General features: G+C 49.9%; 1 protein-coding gene across 12 annotated transcripts in view; it reads left to right on the forward strand.

Moving 5' to 3' along the window:
* Nucleotides 1–14,940, forward strand: part of CACNA1B (calcium voltage-gated channel subunit alpha1 B) — a 325,706-nt gene that overhangs the window by 173,166 nt on the left and 137,600 nt on the right. For 5 of the 12 annotated variants that reach the window (XM_063174370.1, XM_063174372.1, XM_063174374.1 and 2 more), the window contains exons 9-12: nt 4,540–4,596; nt 5,225–5,299; nt 7,129–7,218; nt 10,756–10,965. In XM_063174370.1, coding sequence (XP_063030440.1) covers nt 4,540–4,596; nt 5,225–5,299; nt 7,129–7,218; nt 10,756–10,965 — 432 coding nt within the window. The remainder of the gene's footprint in view (nt 1–4,539; nt 4,597–5,224; nt 5,300–7,128; nt 7,219–10,755; nt 10,966–14,940) is intronic. The other 7 variants (XM_063174376.1, XM_063174379.1, XM_063174383.1 and 4 more) reach the window with 3 other exon arrangements.

A 14,940-nucleotide genomic window follows, 5' to 3' on the forward strand; every position in this document is an offset into this window, starting at 1 on the left:
GAAGTGTGAGTGACTAAAATCACTCCTTTACTTGTGCCCTACCACCCCTCACTCAACAATAATTTTAATTTAACATAGGGGTTATTGCTCATTGACCACTCTGAAGTGACTTTAATGTTTCTCATTAATGTCAGTAATTTGAATTATCACAGAATCCCAGACTGGTTTGGGGTGGAAGCCCCAATGCCCAGCCTGGCCTTGGGCACTGCCAGGGATCCAGGGGCAGCCACAGCTGCTCTGGGCACCCTGTGCCAGGGAACAATTCCTAATTCCCAATATCCCACCTAAACCTCCCCTCCTTCACTTTGAAGGCAGTTGTCCTTTCCAGAGGAATTAAGTGTGCCAAGTGATGAAATCCATGCAAATGATTTTGCTCCTGATGTTTTCTCCACTGAACTCCTGAGAACTGCAGGAACTCCAAGGCTGGGATTTTTGAAGAACAGGGAACTACAAGTTCTCCACACAGAGTAAAGCATTTATAAGCCCACAAATATTCTTTTGAAGATGTTTCTCTTATCTTATAAGGACATGAATCATTTGGAAAACACTTTGCTCAGAGACTCTAAAATCTTCCTGTTGAGGGCTAATCAAGTTTCATGTCTTTTGCATTTTAATTCTTTCCAAATCCACATTTTTCACACCAAACTGGAGTGCTTCTGTTCTCCTGGAGTGCCAGGCTTTGGGAATGGTTTCACCTCTCTCTGCCAGTCCTCTGTAACTTCAAGGCCATCCCTTGGCATGGCAGAGCTTTCTGAACTTCAGGTTTCAGCTTTCTTTAGAGGAACAGAGCCCTGAGCCCCTGGGAAAGATGGGAACAGACACCTCCAGCAAAGAACCCTGTGTGTGTGTCACTGTCACATTTTCTGGAAAAACTCCTTGCCCAGGATTTTCTCCTGCGAAGCTGAGAAGCCTCAGAGAAAAAGGAAAACAATTCTTAACTCATTTGCTTCTCCTGTGTTGTGCTGCTTTGGAATGTGGTTGGAGATTGTTTATCCAACATGTGAATGGTTTTAACTTAATGACCAATCATGGTCAGGCTGTGTCAGGACTCTGGAAGGAGTCAGGAGTTTTTCATTAGTATCTTGTTAAGCCTTCTGTCTGTATCCTTTCTCTATTCTTCAGTATAGTTTTAGTATAGCATTCTTTAATATAATATAGAACATAAAATAATAAATTCGCCTTCTAAGAACATAGAATCAGATTCATCTTTCCTCCCCACGACAGGGGACCCCGAAAATACCACACGTGTGAAATACCAAGGCAGGGTAATTGCCATAAAGAACAAGCAGAGCTCCTTGGGAAGGTATGACAGCCACTTAGGAGGGCTTAATTTTTTTCTATTTACCCAGCCAGAAATGATATTCATTTAGTCTTTGCTATTTCCAGTAATCTGCTGCTCCTTTGAGCCCCCAATATCCTCTTTCCCCACACCAAAGAGGAGGAGAAGGGGCCCCATTTTCTTGCTATACCTCAGTCATTATTCATGATTAACACATTTGGGGAAAAAAGGAGAGAGCAAGGATTGCATCCTGCTTTTATTTCCCTTCAAACAGCACCCTTCACACCCTTAAGCAGGTATTCCTGGTGCTCCAGACCAGGCTGCTTTGCCTTTATTTCCAGCCCAGTCACACCCAGCACTTAATGACCAAAAATTCCTTTTGCTGCCAAGACACCCCTTCCTCTGACACCCTGGCAAAGCCCCTGAGCCTTTGTTTGGAGGCTCAGAATTGCTGATCTGGTCCCATCTCTCTGCTGAACATTTCTCCTCATGCAGAGACACCATTTTTTGGTTTATTCAGGTGCCCAATTATCTCCTTCCAGGCTCTGTTAGGGATGACTAAAGGCAGAGCAGCTCTGTTCAGGATGCTGGCTGGTGAAAAACCCCTCCTGGCAGTGCTCAGTGACCTGCTGAGCTCTGTTTTTAGCCTTAAAAACCTCCTGGGGTAGCTGTGGTCCTTTGGATTCCCAGAGGACACGAGGCAGACAGGAATAATGATCAAGGGAGAGAACCTGGGAACGCTGCAGGAGGAGAGCGAGGCTTGAGGGAATTTCAGAGGCGAAAAAGGGAATTTTAAAGGAACAGCAAAACTGAGCCCAGCTGTGTTTATGGATGGAGATTTGTGTGAGAACCAATTCAGGACCCTGAATTTGGGGCAAAGGTTTGCAAAATTGTCTTCTAAGAGTAATCTGTAGATGGAAATCCAGTATGGCACAGCTTTTAGGAAGGATCTCCCATTCCTTCCTTGTGTTTCAGGGCAGTCAGACTGGGAATTGCCATTTCAATCCTCCCATATTTTCGTCCCCAAACATCAGCACAGCTTTCCCTGGGGGATACTTCAGAAGAACCTTTTGGTCTGAGGTGCTGGCTGGTCAGAGAAGTCTCTTGAACTGCCTACAAAAGCCCATTTCACTGTTCTGACCTGTCTTAAGAAGACTTGAAAACCACCTGAATTGGAGGTGGGGATTGCAGGCACAACTTGTGGGGTTTTGGAAGGACTTTACACCTTTTAAAGTGCAGCTTTGAGCTCACCTGACGTTTTTACCCCTCTCAGCTCTCCTTTCTTTCACATCTCTGGTCATTACTTTGCACTTCTGTATTTCCTTCCCCTCTGCTTAATTTTCCAGCCTTCCTCAGCCCTTGGTATTATTTTTCAGCCTTCTCAATTTGCTGTCTTATTAAAGTATCATTCCCTCTTTCTCCCAGATGATTAATAAAGAGATTATATAAGGCTTGTGTGGCTTATATAGGCTTATATAAGGCTGATCCCTCTGGTATCCTTCTAGACAGCTCTCAGCTACACACTTTGATGTTTGGCCTCTGGCCTGTTTGTATTTATTTTTCTGAAGTTGCTCTTCCATCTAGACTGGCTTAAACGGACTTTAAAGCAAAATTTGGTTGGAACATGGTGTCAGATGTTTTAGTAAGAGCTCACATTGATGGAATTTCAGGCGTGTGAATTTGCCATTTATGAGGACAGAAGGAAGTGTGGAGTTTACCAGCTGCCAACTCAATGTTTTGTTTGCTTTGGGTTGTCCTTTAGCAGATCCCCACATCAGTTTCCAGCAGCAAACTCAAAATCTGTAGTTCTGAGTGCAGTCTCAGGTATTGGCACAGCACTGCAAACTGGCCAGGGGGATGGCAGTGCCCTGGGAAACCTCAGGAAATTGGGTTGTCTTTCACACAGATAAAAACTATTCCATTTGGGGAGGTTAGTTTTTAGTGTTTCCTGGTTTGTTTTTGTTTGGTTTTTTTTTTTTTTTTGTTGTTGTTTTTTTTTTTTTTTAATGTAGGACAGTGCAAGGTGTATTGTATTTTGGAGATGAGTTGCAGAGGAATGGAAGAGAGATGTTGCAATCACTGTGCCAGGCAGAGTTCCCCCATGGAAAACTTGCTGTAGATTTTATTTGGACAAAGATTTGACATGATGGCTCTGTGGTGACAGTGACTATCTTGGCATGTGGCTGCTCTCACCCTGTGCCACCACTCTGCTCCCCATGGCTGAATCCTGATTTTTTGGAGACAAAAGAGCAGTGATGGGTGTGGAGCATCTTCCCCAAACTGTCTCCAGTGTGGATGGGCATGAGGGACCTTCCTGGGCTTGTGGGATTTGTGGTGCTGCCTGGTCTGGAGGGAAGTCCTTGGTCTGCAGAGGTGCCTTGGGGATGAGAGCTGGTGAAGAACCCAGGGTAGGAGGTGGTATGGGTGGTTGTGAGGAGGGATCCCATGGAGGATGTGATTGGTTTGGAACCCTCCTCTTGTGTGAGAGGGACACAGGCAGAGAATGGCTCCTGGCCTGGGTCAGGAATGGGGTGGCCAGCAGGAGCAGGGAGGTCATTGTGCCCCTGTGCTTGGCACTGCTGAGGGCACACCCTGAGTGCTGTGCCCAGCTCTGGCCCCTCAGCTTGGGAAGGACATTGAGATGAGAGCATCCAGAGGGGAAAATGAGGCTGGAGAGGGGCTGGGAGCACAAACCCTGTGAGGAAGCCCTGAGGGAGCTGGGGGTGCTCAGCCTGGAGAAAAGGAGACTCAGGGGTGCCCCCATCACTGCACAGCTCCTGAAAGGTGCCTGTGCTCAGCTGGGGCTGGGCTCTGTCTGCAGCAGCACTGACACAGCCAGAGCACACAGCCTCGAGCTGTGCAAGGGAAATACAGGCTGGATATCAGGAAAAAGGTTTTCACTGAAAGAGTGATAAAGTTCTGGAAGGGTTGCCCAGGGAGGTGGTGGAGTCCCCATCCCTGGGTGTGTTTAACAAAGCCTGGATGTGGCACTGGGTGCCAGGGTTGAGTTGAGGGGTTGGGGCTGGGTTGTACTTGATGATCTTGAAGGTCTCTTCCAACTCAGTGATTCTGTGAATCCTGTGAGAAACACAGCCCTGAGCCATGAATTGCTCTGCAGACTCTGTCAGGGGTGGGCTGGTGGCACCGGGATGGGATGGGTTGGGTGGCACAGGGATAGGGTCCTGCTGCCCCCCCCAGCCGGTGTTGGAACAGGGCTCTGAGGAACCTGAGGCTGATCCTGGCTGGTTTTCCTTTTTCAGAGGAGGTGATGCTGGCCGAGGAGGACAAGAACGCCGAAGAGAAGTCCCCTTTGGACGGTAGGTGCCTTTGCTGGCCATTTTCCTCCTGTGCCACGGGAGAGGTTCCACTGCTGTCACTGCCACACCTTCCTCCCGAGCAGGAGGATCCTCCCGCATGCACCCGGCACAAATCCGGCCACAGAGCCCCTTCCGCAGGCTGCAGGTGGCTGAGGAGCGGTTTGGGACACCCCACACCGGCCCGGGATGGGGATGTGCCCTCGGGGTCGGTGCCCACGCCCTGCCGAGGGTGGCTGGCTGTGTGTGCAGGGGGTAGAGGCTGCCAGGAGGATGGAGAAGAGCGAATGCGCTGACCTGAGAGAAAGGCAGGGCTCCGAACGGATTTGACCAAGGGACTGAGCCCCCTGTTAGCTGTAAGCAGTAAGACATAACAGGGTGTGGTGATCCTTCCTTCCGACGTGCGAGCCCGGCGTGGCAGGACGGCCGGAGGAGCCGAGCAGCGAGGCCACGGGGATGCTCCCCCTGGGCCTCCAGCCCCGACAGCTTTTAGGATGCGCCAGCCACTCAAAGCTCAGTTAAAGACTCTTCCCTCTCCCTTTTCTGACCATCTTTCGTCCTCCCATGTCTCCTCCTTTCCCCTCCCCTCCCTCCCCCCCCTCTTTTTTTTTCTCCTCCCATTCACTGTCAGGGAGGGCCGCCTCGGAAGGGCCGATTCCTCAAGGCACGGCGCCGGCAGAGACTGGCAGCGGCAGCAGCTACAACAGTGAGTGGATTGCAAATCACCAGGGGCTTAGGTGGCACCCAGGGGCAGCTTTCCCCCCGCAGCCCCGTGCCCAGGTCACCGGTGACATGCCCAGGTGGATTTTTGGCCTGGCTCCCAGCCGTGCAGGCTGCAGGTGCTGCTGCAGCCTCGGCCGGGCCGGTGACCTGCGCTGGGGAGGATCTGGGGCTGGAGCAGGTCAGGGCTGAGGTGTGAGTGCCAGTCCTGCTGTGTGTGCTGGGGGTGTGTGTGAGCTGGGGACGCCTGGCTGGCACCTGGGCACAGCCAGGCTTCACTGGAGTTTGTGTCTGAGGAGCAGTCTGAGTGCTGTGAGAAACTCGAGGTGGGTGCAAGGCACGGAGTAAAGACCCAGAGATACTCAGGTTCCTCTTATCCGAAAGCAAAAGGAGCCCGAGAACGTTCCCAGCCTGGAGCAGCCCACAGTCTATGGTGGTAAATTCCGAGTCCCTGAAACACAGGGATGTGCCTGGAGAGATGGCACAGCCTCACTGCCAAACACACCGAGGACTTTTCTGGGGCAGAAGATAAAAAGCTGCTCAGTTCATGCCAGGAATGTTGGAAATATTTAATCCCGGTGCTGGTTGTGCTCCAGTGCTGAGGATGGCCCTGGACATGCTGGAGTGAACTGGGACAGACCCAGCCTGAGGGACCCCTGAGCTGGCATTGCTGGGACTGAGGATTCAGGAGAGCTGGGTGGGGCAGCAAGGAACACAACAATGCAAAACAATGGATCCAGATTGCAGGTTCAGAGCATCCTCCCCTCTGCTCTGGGTGTTCCCCTGAAGTGACTCAAGCACAGCCTGTAGGAGCAGGAAGCGCATCCATGTCTCTGTCAGGGCAGGGCAATCCGTGCAGTGTGGGAAAGGAATTTGTAGATAATTAGGGTGAGGGGATGTTGTGGAGGAGCCTCCCCGGGGCAGTCTCTGCAGCGTGAGTGGCTTTGCTGTGTGTGCCCACGGACCAGTCTGTATCACCACACCGTGGGGTGTCTTACTGCTGATAGAAAGTGCTGCTTTAGTTACTGTCTGTCTCGAAGCTGTCACCAAACTGTACCAACGTGATTTTTTTTTTCTGCCACTTCTCAAGGTTCTGCAGGTAGGTGGTCCTGGGAGCAGCGTCCTCAGTGCTCCTGCCTCACCCCCCGTGCTCTGGGTGGAAGTGCAGAGCTCTCATTCCCTGTTGGAGTAAATGTAGTGATGTTTGCCCTCCCCACTAAAAGCTGCTTTTGGAGGAAAAAGAAGTGTTTTCAAAGAATTCTGATATCCCCAGAGGGCAGGGATTGCCCACGGGGTGCTGCTGAGAGGCTGCTCACTGATGTGTGGCCGCTTTTTCCACGCAGCATTTCTGCTCCTTGAGGCATGGCTGGGTAGTAAACCGAGCTCTGTAAACTCTGACTCCCTCACAGTGCCTGCTGCAAACAGCACTGGTGGTTCCAGGGGTGGCAGCACTCATCTCCCAGCCCCGTGGGGCTCAGGAAGCTCCAGTGTCCCTGCCCAGCCTTTGTGCTGTGCTGAAAGTGCAGCTGCAGTGACCTCCCCACCCTCCTGCATCTGCTGCATGAAGTGGAACATGCAGAGCTGTGCCTGGCAAACCTTCAAGAGCTGGAAGGGCAAAGGAGTGAAGCACCCTGGCACTGAGGCGTGCAGAGGCCCTGCAAGGTTGTGGGTTGTCCTGTTTGCTCCAGGGTACCCTGGTGGGAGAGCTTTGAGCTGGCATTGGGAAGGAAATGCTGGCCCTGGAGAGTGAAGGGAGGGGGAGAGAGAATCCACTCTGCATCCTCACGGGGCATTTTCTCTTTAATTTGCACGCAGTGTTGAAAAGAGCCGCAATAAAGAAGAGCAAAAATGACCTGATTCATGCAGAAGAAGGTGAGGACCATTTCACAGACATTTGCTCCGTTGGTGAGTACTGGCTTCGCATCCCCCGAGGTTTCGATCTCCACCTGAACCTGTCCATGCCATGTCTTCTCCTCTGGAGAGGCTCCTTTGCTCCAGAAGCTGCAGTTTCTTGAAGGAGAATGAATTTCCACTTGACTTCCCAAAGCAAAAAGCTCCGTGGCTTCACCCTCTCCCTACGCTGCCTGCCTCAGCTCTTGCATGCTGCACCCTTGTGAGAGCCCTGCAAAGCCTTGGGACAGTCCCTGCTGGGCTGGCCACCCTGGGATTCTGCTTGGAACGTGCTCATCCATGCTAAAGAACCCCAAATCTGCCAAACAACACTGCTGGAGAGAGGAGAGCAAGTGGCCACAGTCCTGTGGTTCACTAATGCCCAGCTGAGGTGTCACAGCCTTTGCTGTGGGAGTGGTCACTGGGAGGTGCTGGGCAGCAGCCTCAATTCTCTCATTCTTGTCTTAGAGGAAGATCTTGAAGTGATTTTAAGGCCAGATCTGGAGATCCAGTGCAGAGCAGGGCATCCTGCACTGTGGGGCGTTGCTGTGGTGAATTTGGCATCCTCAGGCTGAGGAGGTGCTGCCCGTTCTGCAGCTCCCAGAGCTGATTCCTGCTGAGATCTGCCCAGGTAGGGAGGCAGGGGCAGCTCTGGGCTGCCAGGGGAGGCTCTGGGCACCCAGCACCCACCTCAGGGAGCTGCTGAAGCCAAACCCCTGTGAGCTGTGGGACAGCCTCTCCTGCTGCTCTGCAGTCGGGCGCTCTGCTCATCCTGTGCCTGTTGTTGGAGGCTGTTTTGCTGCTGAAGCAGCAGATGTTCTCATTATCTTCCAAAGAAATGTCTTGGCAGCCCAGTCCCCACGAAGCAGCAAATCCTGGATGCACAGGAGGAGCAGCACAAACAGCACATTTGAGAATCCGTGTCCGTGGCTGTTGCACAGCATGAGTGCCTCAGTTGCCCTTTGGAAAGTTGGCCTTGATGTTTCCAGGGATCACAGCTGCTGCTGGAATTTATTTTTCCCCCCTTTTAAAGGAAGAGTTGGTTGCAGAAAATGAGCGTGGCTTGGCATGTTCCTGTCACCAGCACTGAGCTGCCACAGTCCCCTGGGTGCAGGGTTTGTGGTGAGACTGCTGCCACTTCCAGGAGAGGTTTGGTGCTGAAAAAGGGCAAAAATGCAGCAGCCTGTGTGCATTTTTGGTTTGGTTTGTTGTTGTTTTTTCTCGGATCCCTGCATGGATAACAAGGAATGGTCATTTTTGGAACAGTTGCTCACGGTTACAATAATTATCAGATCTTTGCCTCCAAATCCAAGTCCCTCCAGGCTCTGGGCAGCTAATACCACACCAACAGATCTTGGAGTTCAGCATTTCAGGTGGCAATGGATGATGGAGCATCTGGGCTCGGGAATAATCCGAGGCAGAGCTGGGAACTGTCTCGGGAGCATATGGCAGGGAAAATAACAGCAGGGCTTTCCACCTTCTGTGAGTGCTTCACCCACTTGGGAAAAGTGGCTTTGATTTTGATTCATGGAACGAGGCAGAAAAGAAGGAATGGATTAAGCAGCTACTTCTGCAGGCTTGTGAAGAGGCTGGAATGCAGAGCATAAACAATCAGATCACGTGGGCAATTATGCATAAAGGATCTGTTTTGGAGAAAAGGGGTTTTTGGATGGTTTTCTATAGTGTGTTCATATGGGTGCAGAAGCAACGTGGAAAAACTAACAAATAATCCCTGAGTGCCACGTGAAGATGCAGCTCAGGGTGGGGGAGACTTTGCCAGGTCTCTCTCTGGCCATTGGCTGAAAATGTTGCACTTTAATTCAAGCACAAGCACCTTGATGAGCTTTATAGCTGCAGTCTAAAGCTCTGTAGTGGTAAACACTTCCCAGGCTGTTCTCTGCAGTTGTTCTTAGCTTTTATTCTTCTCTTTTTACTCCCACTGGCTTCACACCCTCTGTGCTGTACCAGGCACGGGGCTCTGCTTTAATTCCCAGACACCAAAGCCTGGAGAAGGGGATGTTTTCCACGTTGGAGCAGTTTAAATATCACTGCTTTGCATTTCTGGAAGATCAGACAGGAATGAGAGGGCAGCACTGTTCCTTTGCCAGTCTGGCAGTACACAGGGGCTTGGCTATCTGAGAGCTCTGTACCTGCTAAGGAGTGCTGTGATATGAAGCTGCCTAAATCCCAAACTTTGGCTCTTCTTGTTGTCTTAAAGCAGAGCAGAGGAGGAGCACTATGATTTCTTCTCTTCCAAACTGCCAAAGGCAGGATTTTCAAAACAACAGAAGAACACACTGATTTTTTCAGCATGGAGTTTGTTCAAAGCCTGGCCAGAGCCAGTTCTGCTTTTGGAGTGCTGGTGGATGGCCAGAAATGTGAAATGGAGCAGAGAGCTCACTTTCCATGGGGGAACATCACACTTGTGTGGGGCTGTGAGGCTCGGAGAACCTGCTGCTGTCACATCTGGATGCCTCATCCTTTCTCTGGCTGCTGTGGTTGATGCGGCAGGACGAGGCTGGGTGAGATTCCCACCCTTTCCAAGTGTTGACATGGAGGTGGTCACACTCCAAGATTTGGCTGCTGAAGCCAGAACACTTTGTTCATGTCAGTGAGCCCAGGAGAGCTCCAGGACAGGACGAGGACATGTCCTGCTCATCCTGCTGGGATGCTCCATCCCAGGGTGGGGAAGGGCAGCAATGATATCTTGTCCCAAACCACTGGCACAGGCAGTGGCCAGCCTGGTACCATCCCCACTTCCCCTGCTTGCAGCAGCTTCCCTGGCTGCTGCAGAGGAGCCCCAAGGGGTCCATGTGTTTCTTCCCTCATTCCTGATTTCTCCTGCCTCAGCATCAGCTGGAGATGGCTTTTTCATCTGAGCAGTGCCTCTACCCCAGGGGGAGAGCTGGCATCAGGAATCATTTCTTCCATCAGCTCCCTATTGTTAAAACCCTTGACTCTTTGCCAGGGTTTCAGCCCAGAGTGGAAATGGAGCTGATAGAGGCAGAATTGAGACAAATGAATGGCTGAGCCCAAAATCTGATATACGGAGGCAGGTTAAGCCCTCTGCTAAAGAAATAGCTGAGGCTGGAGAGTAAATTAAGGAGAATTCACTCAATTCCCTGGTAACTGGTCCTTGGAACAGGAAAACCAGGGACAAAACAGTCCCTGGAGCAGGAAAAACATCTTTCCTGTTGTACCCACCCAGCTCCATGAGGATGTGCTCCACACCATGGGCAGAGATACCTTGTGCCTGCTGCTCTGTCCCTGTCAACCAGGAAAAAGTGATGATTAACTGAGACAATCAGGATTGCTGCAAAGGTTTGGAAGCCCAGTTTAGATGGTGGAGCCAGGCATTGAGCCATGAAGTTTTACAAGCCCAGCCTCCATCCCTCATTACAAGCAAGACGCCCTTGCTCAGCCCATTCTCAACATCCCCAGCTTCCTGCTGAGCTGTTCTGGTGGTGCTTGGAGAGGCTCTGTGTGCCCAGGAACCCCCTGCAGCCTTTCCCCTGCTGGGATGGGCTGTGGTGACTCTTCTCTCTGTCCCAGGGTCTCCCTTTGCCCGTGCCAGTTTGAAGAGTGGGAAGAACGAGAGCTCGTCCTACTTCAGGAGGAAGGAGAAGATGTTCCGCTTCTTCATCCGCCGCATGGTGAAGGCTCAGAGCTTCTACTGGGTGGTGCTCTGCGTGGTGGCCCTCAACACCCTCTGTGTGGCCATGGTGCACTATGACCAGCCTGAGAAGCTGACCACTGCTCTCTGTGAGTACTGCAGGGAGCTGGGGGTGTTCATCCTGGAGAAAAGGAGACTCAGGTGACCTTATCAGTCTCTACAGCTCCCCTCACTGCTGGTTTTAGGCTCGTTTTTTCTACCTCTGTCAAGAGGGATTGAAGCTCTCAAGACAATATTTCCTGTTCAGGCTTAGGTTTGGGGTCCCAGGACGAGAGAAGAGATGAGAATCTTGACTCCATGTTTCAGAAGGCTGATTTATTATTATATATATTATATTAAAAGTAAATGATATATTAAAACTATACTAAAAGAATAGAAGAAAGGATTTCATCAGAAGGCTTGAAAGGAAAGGAAGGAAAGGAAGGGAATGATAATAAAATCTTGTGACTGACCAAAGAGTCCGAGACAGCTGGACTGTGATTGGCCATTAATTACAAAAAAACACGAGACCAATCACAGATGCACCTGTTGCATTCCACAGCAGCAGATAACCATTGTTTACATTTCGTTTCTGAGGCCTCTCAGCTTCTTAGCAGGAAAGATCCTAAGGAAAGAATTTTTCATAAAATATGTCTGTGACACTTAGGTGTTTATTATTTCATATCGATATTACAAGTGGTGAGCTCTGCAGCATTCTACAAACAATAAAGGGCTTTGGGACACTGCAGCGTGTCCAGAGGGGACAACGAGGCTGGAGAGGGGCTGGGAACACAAACCCTGTGAGGAAGCCCTGAGGGAGCTGGGGGTGCTCAGCCTGGAGAAAAGGAGACTCAGGGCTGCCCCCATCACTGCACAGCTCCTGAAAGGTGCCTGTGCTCAGCTGGGGCTGGGCTCTGTCTGCAGCAGCACTGACACAGCCAGAGCACACAGCCTCGAGCTGTGCCAAGGGAAATTCAGGTTGGATGTTACAGAATCACAGAATAATGAGGTTGGAAGAGACCTCTAAGATCATCAAGTCCAACCTAAGCCCTCACACCTCATCTAGACCATAGCACCAAGTGCCATATCCAGTGTTTTTTTAAACACATCCTGGAATGCAGGAGGGTTTGTCCTGGAGCAGGATGCACAAAAGGAAGGGGAATGATGCCTGGGAAAAGCAGGATTCTCTGGCTAACCTGTGTCCAGAGAATGCAAATTTGTGTCACTGTGCAGCTGATCTGCACCCGTGGGTGATTCCTGTTGGGGACACTCAGAGCTCTGCCAGCTCTGACATTCCTGGGGTACCAGCAGCTGGAATGGCCTGGGAGATAAAAATCCTGCCAGTGCTTATGGAATCAGGCACTAAGTCCCCACTGGAGCTGTGATTCCTGCCAGAGCCTTTAAAAGGTTTCAACTTTACAGCTCTTTTTGGGTTCCATGCCCTCCCTGATGGGGTGTGATGACAGGGGATGGGTGTCACCGTGCCCTCCTGTGACATTAAGTGACAGAAATACTCCCAGAGGGAAGATTATCCTGTATTTGTGAAAAGATTTTATTTTAGCTGGTTCCTGTCGTCACCTGGTTTAGCTCAGAGAGTCTAGAAGTGCTTTTGAAATATGAGTTTTGGGTTTTTAATTGCTCTGATGAATGAGAAATGGTGTCTCCCTGAGGTCACAGACTTGCTGACAAAGCTTGGTTTAAAAAAAATATGGAAGGTGAGGGATGGAGCTTTTTTTGTTTATTTTAATGAAGTTTGGAGGCTGGGACTCCTAGAGCTGGAAAACTCCTAGAAATTCCTCATACTGATAATGCAAATTTTTCCCTTTCAAGGGATGGGATGAGGTTTGTTTCTGGAAGACAAAGCCATTCATGACCCTATAAAATGGCCAGGAGCAAATCTGTTATTCAGCACTTGACCAGATGAAAATTTAAATAAAACTTCTGAAAAAACCAAACAGAAGACTGGAAAAAAACCTCAAATATTTCCAACAGTCTAACAGTGTTGGCTTAGATCTTTAAAGATCCTTATCTACCTAATTTGCCTTGATTTCTCTCTAAATTAGATACTTAAATATTTCTTGCCTCAGATCCTCAGGTCTTACCTTATTACAAGGAAGGCAAACTTTTGAAGTTTTTTTTTTTTACTAGACCTAAGAGGTCAGGAATACAGACTGCTCTGACATCAAAAGCTCCTTATTAATATTTGTTGAAATATTTAATCCACCTGGTAATGGAGCTCTAATGAGAGATGTATAATAAGGACAGAAATTTCTTTCAAGTCTTTTTTTTTTTGGCAAGATTTCAACTGAAAAGAGAGACAGACCATACAGAGAAGTCACTCTTGCTTATTCATTCCCTCCATTTACCAGAGGAAATAATAAGCTAGATTGGCAGAGTAATTAAAAGTTTGAGGATTAGGATTTCCTCTGGAATTAGGACTAAATGTTTAGGAAACAAACCTCACACTTGAAGTCTTTCAACTCAAAAAAAGGTCACAGATTTACAAAACTCAGTTTTGGGACCACCTTTTGCAGTGACTTTTCCAAGGGAACATGAAGAAATCAATGAGCCAGAAGCTCCTCAATGTTTCAGGGTTTTGTTTGAGGGCTGGAAGGGCTGGTTCTGTCTCTGGGAATTATTCACCTCCAGTTGGGAAATTTACCTGAGACAGAGGCCACAAATTAGGCTTCCAATCTATCCCAGCTGAAGACAAAAAATAGGTTGGAATTAGGGATGGATCCATGTTTGAGGAACTCTGCATTTGTCCAGAACCCAGTAATGTCAGGAGTGTTAGGAGTGTTGGGAGTGTCAGGAGCACTTGGGCAGCAATTTGGATTTCTTGGTGTAGAGTCCCACTGAGCTGGGAGTGGGGATCCCCCTATCTGGCATTTAATGGAAGAGGCAGAAAACCACCAAAAATTGGGGATTAAATTCTCAGCATCCTCCCAGCCTTTGCACATCCCGTTTCTCCTTTACCTGGGAGCCCTGAGGGTTCTTTGTCACTGGGGAAACACTTGGGCAGGGGCTCCACCAACCATCCCTGAAAGGGATCCCAGAATGGGGCAGAAAAGGGACCTGAGAGGGTCACCTGGAGCCACCTCCCTGCTCCAGCAGGGCCATCCCAGAGCACAGAGCACAGCATTGTCTCTGGAATATCCCAGGGAGGAGACTCCACACCTCCTGAGCTGCTTGTTCACCTCACAGGGAAGAAGTTCTTCCTGATGTTCAGCTGGAACTTCCTGGGATCAGTTCCTGCCTGTCCTGCTGTCCCATTGCTGGAGCAGAGCCTGGGCCCTGCTCTGAGCCCTCCCTGCAGGTGTTTTAATGAGATTCCTCTCAATCATCTCTTTTGGAGGCTGAACAGCCCCAGCTCTCTCAGCAGAGGTGCTCCAGTCCCCTCAGCATCTCTGCTGCCCTTCATCCAGGAGCTCTGAGTATTTCTGGGATGTTAAACCCTGCTGGAAACTCCCCTGGCATTGGGGAGAGGCAGCCCAGTGTGGGTCACAGAAAAAAAAACAGATTATTCAGAAGTAGGGAAAGGTTTTGTGGATGCTCGCATTGGGTTTTTAGACAGGGTGGTGCAAGATTGGTCACTGTAACGATGAGAATAAAAACCAGAGATCACAGCCTGGTTTGGGTTAAAGGGGACCTTAAATCCTATCCCATCCCAAGGCAGGGACATCTTCCACCATCCCAGGCTGCTCCCAGCCCTGCCCAGCCTGGCCTTGGGCACTGCCAGGGATCCAGGGGCAGCCACAGCTGCTCTGGGCACCTGTGCCAGGGCCTGCCACCCTACCAGGGAACAATTCCTGCCCAATGTCCCAACTAAATCTCTCCATGAATTGTCATCATGGAAATTCTGAAGTACACCAGCCAGTTTTGGGGGTTTTTATTTGTTTGTTTTGGGATTTGTTTTATTTTTTAAGATGGTTTTCTCCAAGAGAAGAAGCGGCGGCTCTGTGAGCTCATTTTTGTCTCTGCTCCAGGCAGAAACCTATTTCAGTGTGATTTTTGAACAAAGAACTATGGAGAATCATCCTGAAAAGCCCTACAAGTTCAACCTCTTAAATTCCAAGTATCCCATA

The sequence above is a fragment of the Melospiza melodia genome, chromosome 22 (genome assembly GCF_035770615.1).
Source record: "Melospiza melodia melodia isolate bMelMel2 chromosome 22, bMelMel2.pri, whole genome shotgun sequence".
Lineage (NCBI taxonomy): Eukaryota > Metazoa > Chordata > Aves > Passeriformes > Passerellidae > Melospiza > Melospiza melodia.